This window comes from Urocitellus parryii, chromosome 10 (genome assembly GCF_045843805.1).
Source record: "Urocitellus parryii isolate mUroPar1 chromosome 10, mUroPar1.hap1, whole genome shotgun sequence".
In the NCBI taxonomy this organism is placed as follows: Eukaryota; Metazoa; Chordata; class Mammalia; order Rodentia; family Sciuridae; genus Urocitellus; species Urocitellus parryii.
This window is the reverse complement of record NC_135540.1, coordinates 127,683,070-127,705,160: the sequence shown is the minus strand read 5'-3', so window position 1 is coordinate 127,705,160 and position 22,091 is coordinate 127,683,070. Positions and strand designations below refer to the sequence as shown.

The 22,091-nt window shown below is 38.7% G+C and overlaps 1 protein-coding gene across 7 annotated transcripts in view; it reads right to left on the bottom strand.

The window, feature by feature from the left end:
* Nucleotides 1-22,091, bottom strand: part of Ppargc1a (PPARG coactivator 1 alpha) — a 335,116-nt gene that overhangs the window by 16,735 nt on the left and 296,290 nt on the right. For all 7 annotated transcript variants that reach the window (XM_026402937.2, XM_077803154.1, XM_026402918.2 and 4 more), the window contains exons 5-10: nt 21,079-21,283; nt 17,111-17,156; nt 16,928-17,001; nt 4,339-5,254; nt 3,697-3,801; nt 3,423-3,543 (exon numbers count right to left, since the gene is read on the bottom strand). In XM_026402937.2, the coding sequence (XP_026258722.1) occupies nt 3,423-3,543; nt 3,697-3,801; nt 4,339-5,254; nt 16,928-17,001; nt 17,111-17,156; nt 21,079-21,283 (1,467 nt within the window). The remainder of the gene's footprint in view (nt 1-3,422; nt 3,544-3,696; nt 3,802-4,338; nt 5,255-16,927; nt 17,002-17,110; nt 17,157-21,078; nt 21,284-22,091) is intronic.

The following is a 22,091-nucleotide window of genomic DNA, read 5'->3' as shown; positions in this document are numbered from 1 at the left end:
TATTGTCTCTGCCTTGGACAGCAATATTAAAAAAAAAAAAAAATGTCATGTAGGTAATTTTAAATTGTCAAAGAGCCACATTTAAAAAAAGTAAAACAAACTGAAAATTCAATCTTAATAATAGAATTTAGCTCAATATGTCTAAGCCATTATCAGATAAAATCCTGATTGATATTAAGGTATTAATTAAATATATTTCCATTATATTTTGTATTTAGTCATTAAAATTCAATCACACTCTGTATCATAAATTGGCCTACTCGAACTATCCATGGGCTAATAGCCACCATACTTGACATTGCAGTTATAGGAAATTGTTGCCCTCCCTTCCTTTAGGGTTCAGATCATTTCAATCTACCTAGGGATGTCCTTCCTCATTCCCATATCTGGGGGTTCACCTGTATGCCAGTACAGCACCCTAGACAGACCCTCTATCATATCATTTATCACACTGTTTTGCCTGTTTTGCAACTCTATCAGACTTGAAGATCTCTGGTTATGGGGTCCAGGTCTTATCTAATTTTATATCCTAAGCATCTAGCAAATGTTTGTCAAAGAAAGTAATGAGTTTTCATTTGTGTTAAACAAAAATAGCACATAATTGTCCAAGGGAGAATTGGTTCAACAGAAAGTTCCAAATTTTCCAATGTACATACCTGAATATACTTCAGAGTTTATATATTACTATAAACTTACTATTATATATATCCACAAAATTCTAATGTAAAAAAAATGTAAATAAATAGAAAGGCCAGTGGAGTAGAGAAAAGGGAACAAGGGGATAGAGAACCAGGAGGGTAAGGGGAAGTATGAGGTCCTGAACTAGAGCCAACTATATTCTATGCATTTATAATTATGTCAAAATGATCCTGTTATGTATAGCTGTCATGAAGCAATAAAAATAATGAAAAAAAAAGAAAGTTCCAAATCTTTCTTAAGCACTTACTACCTACAGGTCCCTCAATTTGTAAGAATCTCTTTGACTTGGTTTTTTGGTTTTTTTATCTGCTTCTCAAAAACAAAAACTAAAACATATTCCCAAATCAAGACTCCTACCAATGTCTAGTTCATAGGAAATGATTTCAGAGAAGCCAAGTTGACATTTGCAACACTACAAGTCCTCTTTTGAAGAGAACTTATAAAGATTGTCCTAGTCAAAGAATAAACTGAGGAACTCTTCAACTTGTGAGGCACAAAGAAAAGCAAGGTGGTCTCTGCTTTCAAGCTGAGGATGGAAGCCCCAAGGAAGCTTCTGGCTCATCTAGAACAACAACACTGTCCCATATGTTTGGAAAGAGTCAAACTAACAAAAAGACAGCTCGCTCTCTTTCTTGCAGATTGATATTAAAGTATTAATTCATTTTTTCATTAATTTTTGCATTTAGTCTTTAAAATTCAATCACATGCTGTACATTAATTCTGTCTAATCAAACTATCCATGAGTTAATAACCACCATATTTGACATTGCAGATATAGGAAATCTATGCCCTCCCTTCCTTTAGGATTTCTTTACTCTAATTAGGAATTGGGAGCTAAATTATCTTTGAAAAGCTTAAAATAAACACTATATATACATACATATATATATATATATATATATATATATATATATATATATGATTCTTTCTTTCTTTCTTTCTTTCTTTCTTTCTTTATTTATTTATTTATTTTTAGGTGTAGATGGATACAACATAATGCCTTTATTTTATGTGGTACTGAGAATCGAACCCGGGTCCCGCCCATGCTAGGCGAGCACTCTACCGCTGAGCCACAATCCCAGCCCAATTTATATATTTTTGATGAAAATATTAATCTGGCTTTCAAATTCAGTTATGTTTTGACCAAATGAGGACATATAAGATGAAACTATTAATCTCTATCTTTAATATCCTATTGGGGGGGGGATCAAGAATTTTTTAAAATATGAATTTGCAGACACTAAAATAACTATTTTCCTACATGCTTGCTTAACATGATTCTCTTTTGTAATGATTAATTGTAATGTGCCATATTAAAAGGCTTTGTAAACTATATGGCATTATATAAATGTGAGTTATTATAATTATTGAATAGGCCATTAATTAAACATAGCAATATTAGAAAAATGGAATTTTTAATTGTCATTAGTCTTTGTAAGTGTTAACTAATGATTCTCTGGCAAATCTTAATATCACAACTCATTTGAAAGTTGAGAAAAAGGAGGAAAAGTGTTATAATTTGCACAGGGCCTTTGATTGAGTCTTTGGTAGGTTCAAAGTTAAATGGCAGCAAACACCCCAGAACTTGGGTCTAACTGTTCAATTACCTCTCGGTTCTTTCCCCTCGATGCCTGTGATTAACAAACCTCTCATTTAGCCTCTTTCCTCCAGCTGGCTTGAGTTGGACTCTATGAGTCAGCTCTTTTATTTAGGTTTTTCAAAATTTTGTTGATGTTAGTGGGTTTTCTTAAAGGTACCATAGAAATCCAACTTCTGTGGTTTAAAATCATTTCCCTAAGCCCTGGTTAGCTCATAAGCAAAACATGTCAAATGCTGATGTTCACTGAACTTAGCAACTAGCATAGACAGGCCTCAGGTGCAATGAGCCAAAGTAGAGCCATATCTGAATGATTAGCCAGGGCTCCCTGGAGCACCATGTTGGGAAAGACCCTAAGACTCTGTGGGGGCTTGGTGGGGCAGAGTTCCAAAATTGATTAGGAGTGTCTGCCATGGGCAAGTATGGGGTGTTGACCGTCACAGAGCTTCATTATGCCATCTAAGGTCTAGGTGCATAAGCAGCAGTGTGGAGCTGGGAGAAAGTCTACTTATTAGCAGATGCCAAAAAAAGAGTACTGACCCTCAGAGACCAACGAGTTAGGGGCTGACCCATCTGGACTAAGAAATGATGACTTCCCCAGCAAATCTTCCTCTACAGCCGCCTTTAAATCTAACATGAACCCAGTCTCTTCATGGACAATCCAATCCCTGAGTCTGTCAAAAAGATGAAAACAGAAACCAAACAGCAATACCTCCCCCTTGTCCACTCAGAGAAAGAAGCAACCAGAAAGAGTGAAAAAAAAAAAAAAACAACTCATCTCTAGCCAGATGAAACCAGTGTCTGCCCAAATAAACCTCTACTCCCTCCATTCTTCAAAACAAAACTCAAAAACAGTAATGAACTTCCAAATGCAACTAGAATGGGGAATCTCCTGACACAGCACTTTTTTCCAATAAGTTCTGTTAAGCGCGACTGAAAACTCATTGATATTTTAAAGCCAAAAGGCTGATTATAGCCCATTTAGACAAAGCCTTAGCTTTCGTTTATTTTCTAATCTACCAAAAAGAGAAAAGGAAAAAAAAAAAAAAGAAAAAGAAAAAAGCACATCGGAAAAAAAAAATAGCAACCCTCTTTTAAAAAAGAAAGTTAGCTCCCAGCTGCTTACAATTGCCTTCTGCCTCTGCCTCTCTCTCTGCTTGGCCCTTTCGGATTCCCGCTTCTCGTATTCTTTGCGGTATTCTTCCCTCTTCAGCCTTTCATGCTGATACGCCTCGTAGCTGTCATACCTGAGAAACACAACTTCGTCATTAAGTCAACCACCTCCATTTGCAGGAGCCAGATGAATGGTAATTTGGGGAGGTCAGAAGGGCTTTAGATACCATCTTGTCATCTAAAGGAAGGGATATAAGGAGCCCAAGGACAAGGACACGCCTCATTACCTGGGCCGCCGGCTGTAGGGCGATCTTGAACGTGATCTCACATATAAGGGAGAATTTCGGTGCGTGCGGTGTCTGTAGTGGCTTGACTCATGGTAGTAGCAGGACCTGGGAGAGAGGAGAAAAAGGAGAGGGACATTTGCCACTGCCACTGACCCCAAGTTTACTGGCGCTACTGAACATCCCGCAGAACAGCGGGCTACATCAACTGGCTTTTCCTTCCTAGCTCCTAGTGAGATTTCCCAGTGACAGCCTGTGATCAGCTAGTCAGCTCAGGGGCCCGGGAGGGATGTGTTCTCTCTCTGCTTCCTTATTGATGTGAACACTGAGCACCAGGTCTGGTACGCTGTCAGCTTTATCTCGCGTGGATCTCAACTATCCTGGCACAGGGCAGCTCTCCAGGTAATGGAAAAAGTTAGATGAACAAGTTTCTTACAAATTGCTCTCTCTGGTCGCATTGGCTCAAGGCACTGCGCCCAGGCCTGAGAGATGAAAGGGAACCTGGGGAGGGAGGGACACTTAACAATATGGTTTCAGCCAAGAAGAATGGCGGGGGGAAAGGGCTGGGCTGGCTGTGGGGTTTGGAGACTTCTTTGACTTCCTGAGCAGCACCTTAAGGCCCGGGTGGCTTTTGACAAGGTTTACCTTGAGGAGGATCTACTGCCTGGGGACCTTGATCTTGACCTGGAATATGGTGATCGGGAACACGACCTGTGTCGAGAAAAGGACCTTGAACGAGAGCGCATCCTTTGGGGTCTTTGAGAAAATAAGGATTTGGGTGGTGACACGGAATCTCTACACGGAGAGTTAAAAGAAGAGCAAGAAGGCGACACGTCGAACAATGAATAGGATTGCGTGCCATCCCAAGGGCAGCTCAGTTTATCACTTTCATCTTCGCTGTCATCGAATAGGCCATCCATGGCGAGTCCTGAATTTATAAACATAGGTAGTTTGGAGAATTGTTCATTACTGAAATCACTGTCCCTCAGTTCACTGGTCTTGTCTGCTTCGTCGTCAAAAACAGCTTGACTGGGATGACCGAAGTGCTTGTTCAGCTCGGCTCGGATCTCCTGGTCTTGGAGCTGTTTTCTGGTGCCGCAGGGAGAGACCTGCTTGCTGGCCTCCAGCGTCTCTCTCAGGTAGAGCTGGTCTGAGTCTGTGGAAGAACAAATCTGCCCCTGCCAGGCAGAGGAGGCATCTTTATAGTCTAGTTGTCTAGAGTCTGGGAGCTCCTGTGACACGTGAATAAGTATTTCCGTTTTGGAATTAATTGACTGGCAATAGTCATGGTCACCAAACAGGCGTGGGCTGGGCCGTTTGGCCTTCCTTTCCTCGTGTCCACTGCTGGGCACTGAGGACTTACTGAGCTGCGCGTACAACTCGGACTGCTCAGGCCCTTTTTTGGTAGAGTTATTGCCTTGGGTACCAGAAGACTCGCTGTACCGGGCCTTCTTTGATGGCGGTGGCACCACGGTCTTGCAGGAGGACTTCGGCTTTGGAGAAGCCCTGAAAGGGTTATCTTGGTTGGCTTTATGAGGAGGAGTTGTGGGTGGAGTGAGGCCTGAGGCAAAAAAAAAAAAAAGAAAGAAAAAAAAAAGAGCAGCAATAAAGAGAGAAAAGAGACAGAGATGATGTTCTTAAATGACAAGACACGTTTCCTAAGTTTTCTGAGATTTCAGACAAGGGTTAAAACTGAGTGAAGAAGGAAGAAGCTAAATTCAGGGCAACACTTGAAAAACAGACTCTTCCCCTAAGCCTGTGTCACCAAGAAAAGATGGATCGACGGCGCCAGGCAGCAGCAGGAGCTGTGATATTTTGAATTTCAAACATCAATGCTAACAAATCCTGCTTCCCAGGCAACGTGAAGGTGTCACCCCCCTGGCCCCCACAGCTCCAGCCATCACACTGCTCGTTCCTTCAAGGATACGGTACAGGCTGCCTCGTGGACATTCAAGCAATGAGACTCGGGAGCCACAGAATAGGCCTCCGTTCCATTTGTCTGCAAAGAATATTGCAAAAGAGGCATATGCTCAGGGCTCTTCAGCCCATCAAGAAAATGTAACCTTGAAGCTGGGGGATTAAGCAATTTTGAAAATTGAAAAAAAAAAAAAAAGGGAATGAAAGCAAAACGTTGGTCAGGGTGGGAATGGCAGAGGCATCTTCCAAGTCAGTAAAATACGACAGACCAGAGGAATGCAGGGAACCCGAGTCACTCGATGACTTGACGGCAATGATTCTTTGTCTCCACAGTTCATTAGCTTAGTAAACCATGGCTAATGTAGGTATAATACGTTCTTGTAAGCATAACTAATACATTCTGTCTAAAATATGGTTCTGCAACAGAAACCTAAGTGAACGGTAACAGTAAATATCGCTGCGCCAGTGGACCATTTTATTTAGAGCACATCAGTGAGGGCGATGAGACGGAAGGATTGAAATGAATCCGAGCTCTGGCAACTAATTAAATAAAGGAAGAAATAAAGGAAGAAAGGGGAACACTCGTCAGTTGTTGCCCTTCTTCCTCTGCCACGGAAGGGTGGAAAATTCCATCCCAGGCCAAGGTAGGAGGGTCTGTGGAGTATGGTAGCTGCCGCTAAGTTTCACCCCTCGGCAGATTCTCCTCCTCCCTCCACACCAAGGAAGAAGCCTTGTGAAATGGCTCCAGAGTCCAGGGGACTTTGAAGAAGGGCAGGCTGGAGTTCAAATGACTTCGTGCTTACAAGGGAACATTTTAGTTTACAATACACTGTCTATTTAGAAGGATGGGTGAACGCTATTCAGCAAAAAAGAGTTTTCAGCCCGCTAACAAGCCTGGGGTTAGACTGGAGGCAACTGCACGTTTTTCAAGGAAAAAAAAAAATCCTACCTTGCTGGGAGAAAAAAAAAAAAAAAAAAATATATATATATATATATATATATATATATATATATATATACATATATATATCAAGAACCAAGTAGGTCACAGAAAACCACATGAAATTTTGATATGAAGAGGAAGATGCTGCCTCGCTCTCCTACTTTACACACATACAAAAAATAAAAGGAGAACTCAATGCTTTCTCCCCCCAAATGAACCATTCTACACCCATTTTTTGGCAAATTTGAGTAATCATGGGTAATCTTACTAAATGAGAGGATGACGGGCATCAAAATAGGAAAGGGTTTGGCCTGATTCCCATTCCAGAAAATCCTGGAAGGCCCAGGAAGGCCGTGCAGAGGGGCAGACCCTGCTGGGCCTGGAAGACTTGCTTTGGCCGGCAGCTGCTCTGGAAGCACCTCCTGCCCTTTGCTGCAGCTGACAGGCATGAACATTTGACTGAACAGAACACCTGTGCCACTCAGGTACGCCCCCTCTGCTTCCGCTATCTTAGAAGAGTAGTCTTCTGTTCAATCCAAGAAGTCTAGTGTGGTCCCTTTCCTCTCCTCTTTTTCTAGCTCTGTGTACCTTCTGCCCTGCTCCGTTTCCACCACCCACTACCTTCAACTACCAACACAACAAATTTAAAGACACTGATGTTCAGGAAAGAGATGGCAAGTTTTCAAATATTCCTCCTGGGCATCTAAGATACTTAGAAAATAATGATGCATAAGCTCTTTTTCGGAATAAATATCAGTTAAATATGCCAAATGATGGGGCCCTTAAATTGGAGGAAGTGACATACCACTTCATACAACCCAACTCCGTAAATCTTTTCGTCGTCACTCCAAGTTAGGGTCCTTTGTACCTCTCCGATAATCTACTGCTGGGATCACTCACTTCCTACAGGACAGAGAGCGCTGTCTTCTTGCTTATCTCCCTTTCAATGTGAATTGTATCTTCTCTCAAAATAGATCTTAAACTCTTTTAGGGATGTCTCTTGGGCTTATTTCTCACAACCTGTTTTTGCTCATTTTTATTTTTCCAGCTTCTCCTTGAACAGAAAGGCTCTCATTTCAGGGGCCCAAGATTCGCTTCAGAAGCTGGCTAAACATTTTTAATGAGGAGGTGCCCAGACCACATAGGGAGCACCATGGCCCTCAAGAATCTCCATAGGACATCGCCTCGTACTCCCAAACGTGGGTTTCGACGGACACTGTCGATTTATAAAAAGAAACCCTAAACTTCAGAAACACCAAATTAGGCCACTATTAGAGATGAGTTCTAAAAATATCTCAGCTATCTAGGGATTTTAAATATAGAAATTCTTTTTAGTCTTGAAAATTCGAAACCCTGTCCCAGTACCTAAGCTCATTATCGCTTAAATAACTGGTTCTCAAGTTGCTCTTGGAAGTGGCAACACTATACTTTCTCCGAGTTAAAAACAAAGCCTTTTACCTCTTCCATGTATTAAATGGATTCTGGCCATTGAATAGGAGTTCTTTAAACACCTACTATGTGCCGAAAGATATGGCTGATGCTGCTATGTCAGGGATTCCACCTTCAAGGACCTCATGGTTCATTTTAATAAAAAGACAATTCTTTCAAATTTTAAATCAGTATATTTTTCTTTCAGATATACTTGAAATTTATGAAAATGCTCAGAGACAACCCAACATGTCCGGTGAGTGAAAATATCAGGACTGTGAATTTCTGTTAGCATCACCTGTTAAACCAAACAAGTAATATTTGCTTATTGGATGGGAGATACTTTACGATTAGTCCCGAGGTGGCCAAAGGAAAATAATTTAGATAGTTCCCTAAATTTTTTACCCTTCATTGAAAGATCTTTAACCAGAGAATAACTTAGCTCAAGATTGAGAAATAGCAAGAATGACAAGATTTCCTATCGCCAAGTGCTTAATTGAAAATCTATCTCCAGATATGGTTGAGACCCCAACCCAAACAAAACTAAAGGGCAAAGAGTTGTTTTTTTTTTTTTTTCTCTTTTAACATAGCGCCAAACTTTCCAGAGCTGCTGATGGGATCCCCAACCTTGCAGTGTCCCTGAACCCAGGGCATCTCTCCAACCTCGCCTCCTCTGCCCACATTTCCTTTCCCCGGGGCAGGAGGAAGGTCAGTACTCGATTCCTTAACGTCGCTACCTTTGCTCATCTTCCCGCTAATCACTGGACTCTCAATTTCATGCCACAAGCCTAAATCAACAGGGCTAATGCCTCCCATAACCTCCGGATTATTTCCTGTGTGTTGATTTTCTGGAGAATGTGTACATTTTGGTGTTGACATTACAAGGTATATTCCATGCTCTCTCTTGAACTTAGCAGGTTTTGACAGATTTATGTGAGGACAGATGGCCATTACAGGCTGAAGGCTGACAAGAGGCAGTTCAGAGCATTGTTAACACACTTGCACAAACTCTCAGCAGTGCAGCTCTGTGCAGAATGTAATTCAGACTATAGCTTTTTTATTGCTGCCTATTTTCTTTTGTCAAAAGAGCCTGCTGTGCAGAGCAACAAATGGCTGCTATTACCCAGAATGTAATGGGTGTCAGACAAATCACGTAACACAAACAATCAAGAGGATGTAGGTCATATTTCAACAGAGCACAACCTTAGCAATATTTATGATTACTGCATTGAAATGTGCTCTATAATAAACAAGTACCTCTACATCACTCACACTTCTGCACGGCAAATCTGGGCAAAGTGGCACACACTCTTACAGTCATCATTTTAAGCAGCCCCTTTTATTAAAAAAAAAAAAAAAGTCAGAGACAAGTTTAGTTTTGTTTGGTCTTTCATTGTGTACTCTAAAACAATTTTCTTTGAGGACTCCTCTTTGGGGGTTGTTTAATTGCATGACTCTGATAGATGGAGAAGCTTCCGCTCCGTTTCTTGGGCTCCACCATCCATCCAACTTCAGCCGGACTCTTTTTTTTTTTTTTTTTCCCCTGTTTTGCTTCAGAGTTTTATAACATTTTATAGCATCTAGTGCTAACTCTGCAACTTAGTTTTGAGTTTATTTAACAGCAGGGATTTGCTTGAGTAGTACATCAATTCAGGTATTCAAGGAAAAACAAATAAAGAATTTCTAATTTGCTTAAAATCTCACCAAGACAGGCAGACCGGACAAAGAGAACATGACTCTTCCTTCTCATATTTTGTAGCTTCCAGAACATGGAGTGGGTGAGACAGCAGGGGAAGGCCAACATCACCCCTACAGCAGTTGCTATTTAGTCGATAAAGGACCTAGCCTGCTCTCCACACTCTCCACCCTGCACTTTCCCAGGAATCATGGGTGCTGCATGCGCCCCAGGCACTAACGTATAAGCACTTGGCACAGAGGGGCTCCACACCCTGCTCTGGCAATCTGGTTGACCTTAGTTCATTCTGACTGAGAAGGTGCTGACTTTACTGTTTCAAATATTCCTTGTATCTCTCCTGATTATGGAGGAACAAACAGGCCTTACAATAAAGTTCTGAACATTCCTATAACATGTACCCAACTCTCCCACTGGTGCTCATGGAAGATGAAGATACGATTTGGCCCACACACACCTTCCCACAGAGCATTGCAGGTGTCCGCCACTAAAGTCTAGAGTTGATGTGGGAGAGGAAACTGCTTTGTTATTCTGGGCATCAAGGAAATGGGATAGTATCTTTTCCAGAAAAGAAAACTAAGGAAGAAAGGACTGATGGTTATAGACACTCGGTCTTGAAGAATGAGACTGAAAATAGAAAACGAAGGATGTGGTTGAAATATGGAAGAAATTCCTGACTATGAGAGTTGCCAAGCATTGGAATGGGCTGTAAAGAGAATTTGTTGGGTCTCCCTTTCTTGAATTCTCCCTGCACAGGAATGGATTATATGACCTGTCAAAATCACTTTCCAGTTCTCTGATGCCATGGTTTTCTTTTTAAAACTAGGGGACTCCTGCTCATATTTTGCTTTGGTCTATTTTACCCCAGTTATGTCACATACAAAAAAGGTAGATACCCAAAGGATGTATCCAATTTATGCTGTTTGTTAATATTCCTTCCAGAAAAGTGAACGTTTAAATGGTAAGTCCAAAAATTACCATATAAAAATCTACATGAAAGAAGTAGTTGATGAGTGTTTTTCTTAAGCTACAAGTTCACCAAAATAATCATTGTTGATTTAAGTGAAGGGAAAACATTAATTAAAAAATAAATAACATCAAATCACATATCCACTGTGATTAAAACCATTAAAAAAGCATGTATCAATGGAGATAAAAAAGTTGCTAAGATCTGGTTGTGTTAGGGTGATGAGATTGCTGATTACTCTTCTTGTTTTCTTCCTCAGTTATGATATAGTTACATTGCTTTTCCAGTATTTGTGGTCATAACAATTAAAAAATCTACACATACATATGCACGAAATTTGAGGGCCACTTTTGTCCCTAGCCATATTCCTTCATGTCTGTGGTTAAAACCATCACCTTTTGGAGCTGACATTTGGCACTTCCCTTCAGAAGCAAACAAAGAAAAACCCCGTAGTACTCTGAAAATCTCCATATGCAATAGATTTAAATGCCTTCTGCCAAAAGAGCATTCTCTTTCCTCTCATCTTGCCTTACTAACAGCTATTTTGAAATCAAATTAGTTTTTACACCTGTAAAAGAGAAGAATTTTTTTTATCAGCCAAAATGAGCTAGTTTAGGACAATCACAAAGAAGTCAGACCAGCTGGCAATGCCTAATAAAGCAAGCTTCCCATCTCATCCCTCCTGTCTCCCAAAGATACTGCAGATGGGGCAAAGACATTATTCGGGAGGTCTTAGAATTTTGTTGACTCTTTACATTTCCACTTAAATGTTTGGAAAATTTCACTAAAATTTGTGAGACTAAAGAAAAGGAAGACACCAGGAGGTTTGGACAACAGCTTGATCTACTTCTTCTGCCTCAATCAAACAGATGAAGAAGGTAGAGCAAGGATCAAGAGATCAACACATGAAAGCTATATCCATCCTATCCACACCTGTGCTGCACCTACAGCAGACATCACTAATGGATCAGGACATTCCCCACTGAGTGCAGAGTGGGCCTTGAAGTCTTTCTCAACACAATGCTCCTGGCAGCCAATACCAATCAATGACATTTGGCAAGTGAAATGAAACCTATTTAATATAACAGATGTCAACTACTATCTTTAACTTTCAGACTTCAGGAAAGAGACATCCACTCTAATCAGAAGATCTACTCTGAACCCAGAGTCAACATATAGCTTTTTCTTTAATAATAAAGGGGCAGAGAGTCCAAAATATATGTAAAGTGCCAATTATGGGATGATTTGATCATCAGAATTTATAAAAATAGAAGTAGTAGTTGTTGAGAGAATATGAAAGAGATGCTGGTTCTGCTCTGAGTGACTAAATCCCACACCCATACCCAAAGCAGTAATTGTTCGGTTTTGCAGAAGTAGGTGTGTTGGGGGCTGCGGGGGTGGGGGGGGTATGTCATGCCACAAAACAGAATAAATAACTTCATACTTGAGAGAGCCAAAGAGAATACAGCAGCAAGATCACCAATCTTAGAGGTCAGGTGAAGACAGTCAACAGGGGAAGCAAGGGACAGTGGCCTCCACAGATAGAGTTAGCTGTGACTTAGTAACCAACAGGCTAATATTTATGAATACTTGTATAATAGGCTGGCACTCTTGTTTTATCTCATATTTAATCTCCACAGCACCCTGGACATGCAAGTACTATTATTCCCTTCATCTGATGCATAGGGATCCTGAGTCTTAGGGAAGATGAGCAAACTAAGCCCATATGCTACATGAAGGTAGATCCACATTTTGAACTTGGGTTTATCTCACGTCAAAGCAAGGTTTTCATACAACTTCACTGAGATATGCTATCTGCTTTTCAAAAGTCATCACAGTCAACTTTTCTTGGTGACTTTGTATAGAGTATTTTAATTCTGGTTGAAGTACATGCAGTTGCCATTTTTTGTATGTAAAAAAATGGTGAAAAACTGGCAACATTATATTTCAACATATACTTTATTCCTTTGAGTCAGACAGTAATTTCATTTGGGAGTTATGAATGTAACTTTAAATTTGAGAAAACTAAGGACAAGAAAAAAATAAAAGATTTAAAAAAAAGAGTATTAGCAACTAAAAGATTAACGAGGGAAGAAGCATTTTGTCACTGCCCAGGCTGAATTCATGCTATTCGACCATCTCTGTGCTTCTTGCCTTCCTGTTTCTCTTTTTATGTGAATACCTTCTCTCCTTTTCACCTCCATGCTTCAAAATCTGATGCAGATGTTTTTCCTCCCATAAGATTTCCCAAGTCAGTGGAGTCTATTGAGAGCTCAATGTCCTCCAGACTCCATTCCATGGGTCACCTACCTCTTTCTCTAGGATATGCTATTGTCTTAATGCTTTTAATTCTTTTGCACAATTGCTGTCTTTAACTTTGGAGCCACGTTACAGGGTTCCTTTGATAACTCCCTTTCCTCTTTTGTGATTCTGAAGTACAATCAATGTTGGTCATATCCTGCAAAAACTATTAAATGATGCATTTCACTGAAAGTTTTTAGAAGAGATGGAGACCATAGACATCATATACTGTGTAGCATTTCATACCTAGAATGATTTTATTTTTAAAAAAGTCTTTCCTCTTACCCCTTTCTCCTCCTAGATCCCCCTAGGCAGGTTCCAAACTTCACCTTCCAGACCCCTTCTGCACCCTCCAACCTTTCTCTTCTCCTGTTTTCCTGTAGCTCTAGATTCCTTTTCTCATGTAATGCAATATGGCTCTACCTCAGCTTCCCCAGCCTACCTCTTCACAGTTCTTATCATCATGCTTAACAAATAAAACCCACCCTATGTGCCTATCTTCCTTACAAAGTGGCAAAACATTATATCCAATAAATAGTTTTTCTTCCCATGATGCTTATCAATATGTGTTATTTTTCCAATAGACTAGAATCTCATGCATGCCTAAACATTAGAACATTTATCTAGCACCTACTATGACCAAGCCATATTATGCTCCATGCTTTTTATGACTCTATCTTACACTTGCTATAAAATATACCAAGACCTGACATATTGCCAGCATGGAGCAAGAATAAAAAAAAATGTTGATAAATTGATTTTTATCAGACCCAATAATCTTTCAACAGTATCAAGAATAAAAGATTTAAACTAATAAGATACATATTGTTACACTGAATAAATAAATCTACTATATAAAATTTTAAAGATTCCTAATATGAACAAATTTTTTAATAAGTCTTTACCTGCCTTTTAGTAGATTGGGCTACTAAGCTTTCAAAATTATAAATAAGTTCTTTATGTAAGTTTTTGGACTTGGGATGTGACTCAGTGTTAGAGCACCTACTTAGCATGTCAGAAGCCTTGGGCCTGATCCCCAGCACTGCAAAAGTAAGTGAGTAAAAAACAAATAAACAAATAATCTCCCAGTAAGAAAAAATGTTCAACTTCTACCAAGAATAAAATAAAATTAAGTGGTCTTTTATGACACCATAATCTCACTAATAGAAGAAGAAACACAAATTAAAATATATGTTCACGTTTGTAAATTACATTAATACTTTAAAAAGTATTAATGTCAGGAAAGGTGTAATGAAGCATGGATGTTACTGAGCATGGTGGCACATGCCTACAATCCCAGAAACTCAGGAGGCTGAGGCAGGAGGATCATAAGTTTGAGACTAGCCTGGTCAACTTAGCAAGACCCTGTTTCAAAATAAAAAATAAAGGGGGCTGGGGATATACCTTATTGGAAAAGTCCCCTGAGTTCAATCCCCAGTAAAGGAAAGAAAGAAAAAAAAAGAAATGTCCATTCAGTGCTAAAAATGGGATATAAATAAAAGTATCCCCTTTGGAAAGCAATGGAGGAATGCATATATAAGACGCTCCTAAGATATTTATATCATTATTTTTGACATTAACAACTATTAAGAATGTATTTTGAGAAAATAATATTTAAAAATGTATGAACAAAGATTTCCACTGCAGTACTGCTTCCAAATAGTAACATTAAAAAACAACCTTAACATAAAACAATGGAAGTATGATTAAATAAACAAATCAATATTATACAGTACCCTAAAAGCCTGATAATAGTTTGAGATGATATAAAATCCTTGTTAAAATTATTAATTGAAATATTGGAATGCAAAATTTAATATATACACACTCACATACACATATAGTCATTATGAATGTATAAAACTATGCATAGAAAACAATACTGTGGATATCTTCATGTCTTAGAATGATGGATAATTTTCCAACTGGTTTATATTTTTGACTTTTTTGTAGTAGGCTTACATTATTTATAATCAGAATAATAAAAAGTGTTTTTGAATTGGTACATACAATTGGTACAGAATCACCGACTAATCCTCACAACATTCTGAATACCCCCTGTTAGTAGATTCCTTTTAGCTGAATTGTTACCAAGAGCCCTTGGATAGTTTCCCAAACCAGTTAATGCTCATTGCACCAATGACTGATATATTGTAAGGTGGTAAAACATCATGTAAATGAATGAAATGTGAGTATGAAAAGTCACTTCTACAAAAAGACACATTGAAAAAGGTACATTGCTAAAAGAAGGGTTGCAATTAGTTGTGGGAAGGTGGTATTACAAAACTTTGGGAAAATTTATAAAAATCTAGAACAGTTTTGCATTCAGATTGTCATACAAATGTCTTTAATTCTTTCACTTTCAGGAACAAGAAACAAAAACTGGATACCATCTATGATATAATTTAAGTGCGATTTGTGCAAGAAAGTTAGTTGAAGAGATCCTTAGTTAATACACTTACATTCAAGGTAAAGGTCTCTTTTTTTTCTACCAAAAATGTGACATTCAAGTGTCTATTCATATGTTTCAAGCAAAAGTAAAACTATAAAATTTTGTGTGCTTGTATCAATCTTGTAACTAAACCACAAATTATTGGTCCTTACTGGTCAGATAAGAGGGTCACTGTTGCATACAGTGTGTACACTCAGAGTCACTTCTAGTCATACATGTAAGCTATAATTTGTTTAAGAAACCATGTTATGCCTATACTTCTAAGTAAATGTATATGTGTGAATATAAAGACATATTTGTATATACATGTAAATATGCATGTGTCTGCTTTCACCCACACACTATTTATATACCATGAAATTAACTATTCTACTGCTTGACCAAATCATGCATTCATGCAGTAGACCTTTCATAAGTAGGTAATTTAGCAAACTCAAAGTGTGAAATTAAACTTGGCGACAATGACCGTGGTGCGTGTAGGCACCATAGTTCTGGTTGAAAGCATCATGTTTAACTTACTGTTCCTTTGTCCTTATCAGCAATGGCCAGAGCCAAAGAATTTCTTGTTCAGCCACCTTAAGATTCACTTTCTGGTGGAGCTCAAGTACCTAAACCTAAAGCACTTAGCCCAGAAGCACTATTTACAACCAACTCAGAAGTTTGCCTAGAAACTCTTCACTTAGTCCAACTCGTTCAAGCTCCTTCTTCTTCATGTCAGGCCAGAAAAGACTGGCTAAAGGAGATCAGAAGTCCAAAATAAAGAAGGAAATTGCTCTTGTTGAAAAACAGATAAAAGCATTTTGTTTTGATGAGTGGACATATTTTCAGTATTCTCCTCTGCTGGAAAGATATAAAAATAATGACATACAGGGTGGTGTTATGCTGAGTGACAGAGAGTGAAAACATGTTCTAGGTGAGGTGCTGATAAATAGTTAAGTCTGAATTCAAATGTTTGCCCTTTGCTTTCCATCTCCATGATCTTGTACATCTTACCTCATATCTCTAAAACTTATTTCCTCATCTTAAAAATGAGAAAACTATCACCATCCTCATGAGACAACTGTGAAATTAACCAAAATCGCTTATAATCCCTGGCACATTTGTTGGGTGGGAGATCAAAATATTCATTTCTCCTTCTACTCAAGTTTTGGTGTCTTAATCAGAAATGGGATTCTTTGAGGATCCAGAGGGAAAATGTAGATCAGAAGGTCTGGTCCAGTTTTGACACAGGATAATCGCCTTCTCTTTAAAATACTTTTTTATAATTCATTTTTTAAAATAAGCAATGGAAAATTTTTACAGATAATTTTGTGTCTAAATTTTTTTGTAATCTTTATGTCACTGAGAATTCATTCTATTAGTAATATTTATTTCTCTATTCCTTCCCCTCTCTCTCTCTCTCACACTCTCTCTCTCTCTTTCTCTCTCTCTCTCTTTCTCTCTCTCTCTCTCTCTCTCTCTCTCTCTCTCTCTCTCACACACACACACACACACACACACACACACACTTTCCAAGTGAAAAGTAAGGCTTACCTGCAGTTCCAGAGAGTTCCACACTTAAGGTTCGTTCAATAGTCTTGTTCTCAAATGGGGAACCCTTGGGGTCACTGGAAGATATGGCACATTTATAAAAACAAACTGAAATGGAGTTGCTGTAGCCAAATGTATTAGAACCCCCTTCCCTTTCTGAAAATGATTACATTTCTTAATACTTACTTTGGTGACTCTGGGGTCAGAGGAAGAGATAAAGTTGTTGGTTTGGCTAAAGGAGAAAAAAAGAACTAATTATGAAATATGGAGTACTTTTTAGATTTATTTTCTTTCTACTACAGTCAGGTTAGAAATATGACCAGGAAAATTGGAAAGCTGAACCAGGGGAATCCCTGAAAATTGGATCAAAGTCAGAGAAAAGTCCATTATGCTAAAACAAATTCCAAACAACATTTGCATCAGTAAACTATCATTTGAAAACACATACAAAAACAGAATTTTTCCCAAAATGTACCATCCTGTTAAGAATACAAAATTTGCATCATACCATCAGAGAGAAATAATGTTTTCTGTTTTAATTTGGAATAGAGTACATGGTTTGTTTAGACAAAAAAAAAAAAACAGCAGAGTAACTATAAGGTGACAGAACGTTATGAATATTCAGTTGATTTTACTCCTAAAATGTATAATTTTATATCTAGCCCTGAGAATAGGTTATTTCTATGAGGCCGAAGCTCAAGCAATAACTGTTCCATTCACTGAAAATTAATTGAGCGATGATGGCAAATTGTGGGCATTGACCCAGATGGCTTAAATGGAGTTTGGAACCTCAACTCTGATAGACAACTGAAGTTAGATATTGTGTTTAGCAGTTGAGAGATCCACAGACTTGCAAAGAGAGCTCTCCAATTTCTTTCAGTCTTTACTAAGTCCTATTTCCTATAGGAGGCATATCCCAATAACGAGAGGGAAGTGGGTGGGAGTCTTCTCATCACAAAATCTCCATGTCAGTCTTATATTCTGAACAGAAATAGGGAACATGTGATGAGAAATGTACTTGAGCTAGACATCCAAGTTTCATTTGTACTTAAGCTCTTCTATGGAGATACACTTGCATGTATACAAGTCTATATCAAACTTTTTTCTCATCAAGCAACTACTTTCAGAAGGTCAAAAGTAGTTATTTATGCAATGAAAATCATGAAGTTGAAACCAAAAGTGTCTTTATAATAAACTTTCTTATTCTATGGATGAAGAAACTGACACCCAAAGATGCTAAATGATATTTGCGGGGCCATAAAACTGGTTCCTGGCAGAACTGGTCAAGATGTTTTCTTTCTCCTGTTATCAAAAGGAATTATATTCAACAGACTTTCAAATAAATTAATCAAAACCAGTAATTAAGGTCCTTTGAAATGGGAAAATATTATTTATGTCCAAATTAGCCTGAAATTAGGTGCTTTACTTGGATAAATAGTATTTACATATTTAATTTGTAGATTTAGATTTAGTTTTTAAACAATCAAATGGTATATCATCTATCCGATGTGCATCCAGAAATATGAAGCTCATGCTGTCTTCTACAAATTAGGCACATCGATTAATTGGCTTTTACATATATACAGATAAATGAACTGATTTCACATTAATTTTTGAGTATGTCTAATTTAATAAGCCTTTCAAAAATAACTCATTTATGAAGGAACTTTGCCCACTTTTATGATGTTCAACTAAGAACTAGGATAATTCATACAGGTTCCATAGAAAATATAACCAGATAAGGAACTACATGCTGTTTGACACAATAAATATACCTTGAAAATCAGAAACTGAATTCCAGTTTCTAGATGTAGTCAGACTCTGAAATGCTCAAGGGAAGACCCCAACAGTTGTGGTAGTTGTGCATAGGTAAGGCCAAGGGCAAGGGAGGGAAGAAAATGAATCAGCAGGAGCCATATTTAATGGGGCCAATGGCAAAAAGGAAATTAGAACTATAGGAGGAGTGTAGTCCCTAAACCATATTCAGCACCTAATCCCCAAATCAACCAGGCTCCTACTCCTAAGAGAACTGGTTTGGTTTACTGGGAGTTTAATGGACCATGTTTCAAGGACTGGTAAACTAGAGACTGCTGGGGTCCTTAAGGACAGGAATGCGTCTTTTTCATGTAGATGATGCTTTTTGGTTAAACACATTAGGGAATGAATGAATAAATGGGACACCAACACATACCAAAGACCAGTGGATCATCCTAAGGAACTGAAAAGTACATGACCCCACAATATTACAGAGAGCACACGTAAAGTTCAGGGGAAAAAATTTATAGCACATTTGGAAAGGGGATCTCAGCAATCTTCATTAGGGTCTTCAACTGTTCATGTACATTTTACTTCTTGATCTTAAATAATGAATTAATCTCTGAAGTTGAGCACTTATTGGTTATTAATAGTCAGCCATGGTTTATTTCTTTTAGGCCTTTAATAAATAGAATTGTAGTCCCTTAGTAACAGGAACTTTTTTCTTTTTAACCAATGGGTTTTATTCTGAGATAAGATTTTATGCTTTGCCCCAGACACATACCTTAACAAAATCCACATGTAACTGGTCTTGCCTAGAGAATAAATCCTCCAGAGGCCTATTTAATTTCTTACTACCATGATTTATAAGTTTACAGTGATTAATATTAGTGGATGTGGACTTATAAAAACCTCAAAATCTAAAAGGACCAGCTTAAAAAAAAAAAAAAAAAGTAAAAAGACTTTTAAGCCACGTGCTGCTGGGCTGAGTTCACTGATCACAGGATTTTAGGGAGCTCAGGACTTCAAGTTCAGCTTCAGAAAACCAATGTCTGAATGACAAGGTGCAGAGAAGCACAGCAAACCCTTCTGCTCACTTTCTATAGCTACCCCAAAGGCTACCCTTCCCTGTAGGCCTGCAACAAACTGAGTCACTTAGCATGGGGTTCTGTCCCCCCAAAAAAATAACTGTAACAGAGCTTGCCATTAGGTGCTAATCTGCACAAAGGGAGCTGTAAGGGAACTTGGCCCACGTCATTAATATATCTCTCTCCAAACCAACAGAAGGAGATGGACAATGAACTTGACATATCCACCACAGAAAACCCAATGGAGAGCCAATTAAAATATTAAAAGGAAGTTCCTAAAAATCTTGTGCTAATGTGGAGGAGATGAAGGGAGGGGATTCAAAACAGTGGGAAAGTAAATACTTATGAATATCAGCAGCAACAACAGCATACCTGTATGAAACAATCATGGTTCAAAACAGGGATCAGGGACTATCATTCTGCAGCTAGAAGGAGAAGTTGGAGAAACAAAAGGGAAAAAAAACAGGTGGGTGTTTATAATGGTTATTTTAGAATATGCCTCCTTCTAGATAATGTTAGAGGTAGAACAGGAACTGGCTTGTTTTAAACAGCAGTCACTCACAAGGAGCTCTCTTTGGGCCTCCTGGACTACAACATTTTGAGGGGGAAGAACTAAAGAAGAAAATTATATCTTTGCCCAGAGATTTTCCCCAAATCACCCCAATTGACACTGGAAGCATCAGCTTTCTAGCAAAGTACAGAAATAATAAAAATCAACCCAGATGTTTTGTTTAATCTAGGCAATTTAAAAAAAAATGAGGGAAAAAACAGAAAAAGAAAATTTAGGAATTTCTAAATCCTTACATACAATATAAAATCTGTAAGCACAGCATGTGGTGTATAAATGAAGAAGAAAAGAAGAATGCACTTAATGAGGAGAGGCTACATAAATAGTGTTTACTACTTCTTAAGGTATGGAGAGTAAATCTATAGAGACTCGGTTTTTCCATTACCCAAAGGGAAAAATTAAAAGCTCTTTAATGAGTGGGCCACCCCGGATCACACCTAACTTCTAGATCTCAGCAATTCAGAGATTCCCCTAAGCCTCAAGGATGTCGCAATTCCTTCCCACTCTGCTTCACCCTCCACCCAGCTATAATTTCCGGGATCTTTTGGTAGTTGCAGCTACTGCCTATCAGCGGAATAGGATATGCTCAATCTGTGTCCAAGCAAGGGTTTCCTTCCCCTCGGTAATAAACTGCTGAATTCCCTTTCCACGAAGCACCCACGGGACCGAGCGCGCAATCTGCGCTCAGACCTCAGTCTTTACTGAGCTGCGCCCGACAGCGCGCGCGGTGGGGGGGCGCCTACCTTGTACATGTTGCGACTGCGATTGTGTGTGGGACTTCTTTTTGGAGGTGCATTTGTCTCTGCTGCTGTTCCTGTTCTCTGTGGGTTTGGTGTGAGGAGGGTCATCGTTTGTGGTCAGATACTTGAGAAGCTCCGAGCATGGACGTCTTTGTGGCTTTTGCTGTTGACAAATGCTCTTCGCTTTATTGCTCCATGAATTCTCGGTCTTAAAAACAAGGCAGAGAGAAAGCTAAAATTAGTGAACTGAACCTTATCAGAATGGATATAGGTTTTTCTGAAGAGATGAGATTTCCAGTGAAGTGTTCAGTCTAAGTGTACTAGATCTATGAGCTGTGAATAATTGTTTGCAGAACAAGGAAAGAAAATTACATTTAAAATTCCTAAATGACATTTATGCAGCTTTTTATTTCATTTCTCCTACATTTCAATGTTCCTACTCAGCAACATGTAACTAACAAGACCCTACAGCGCCTTTACTGTGAATAAAAAAAAAAAAAAAAAAAAAGTAAGCTGGTTTAAACCTTAATTTACCGCTGATTGCTGAAGCCCAGTATTCACAACTCTCTTAAGTACCCCTTAACGCTCCGTTTTCACTCACAGTGAATGGCAAGACAAACATTGTTTAATACAGCGAGCATTCCATCCAATTAATGACAGAGACAGATCTTTTGCAGCGATTCCAAAGAAATGTTTCTCAGGTTAGACAGCTGGCAAAACAGCCACCCTGCATCTTAAAGTCACTCATAGGCAACTACAGCCAATCGGCACATGTTCTTGGAGTCTGGACTGCTGTATGTATTCATAAAGTGAGCAAGGGATCACGCTCTGTTGTATTTCCATTCCAATCATCCAAAGCCAAGGCCAAAACAAACTCTTTCAAGTTTTAAGTAGCTCCAATGCTGCTCCTGGAAACCCATTTCATAATCTTTGTCACATCTATGAGGTGGTGCAGGACCCGGTTGAATTAATACATACAAACGTAGGGGCTGTTTCTCAGCTTTAAGCAACAACAT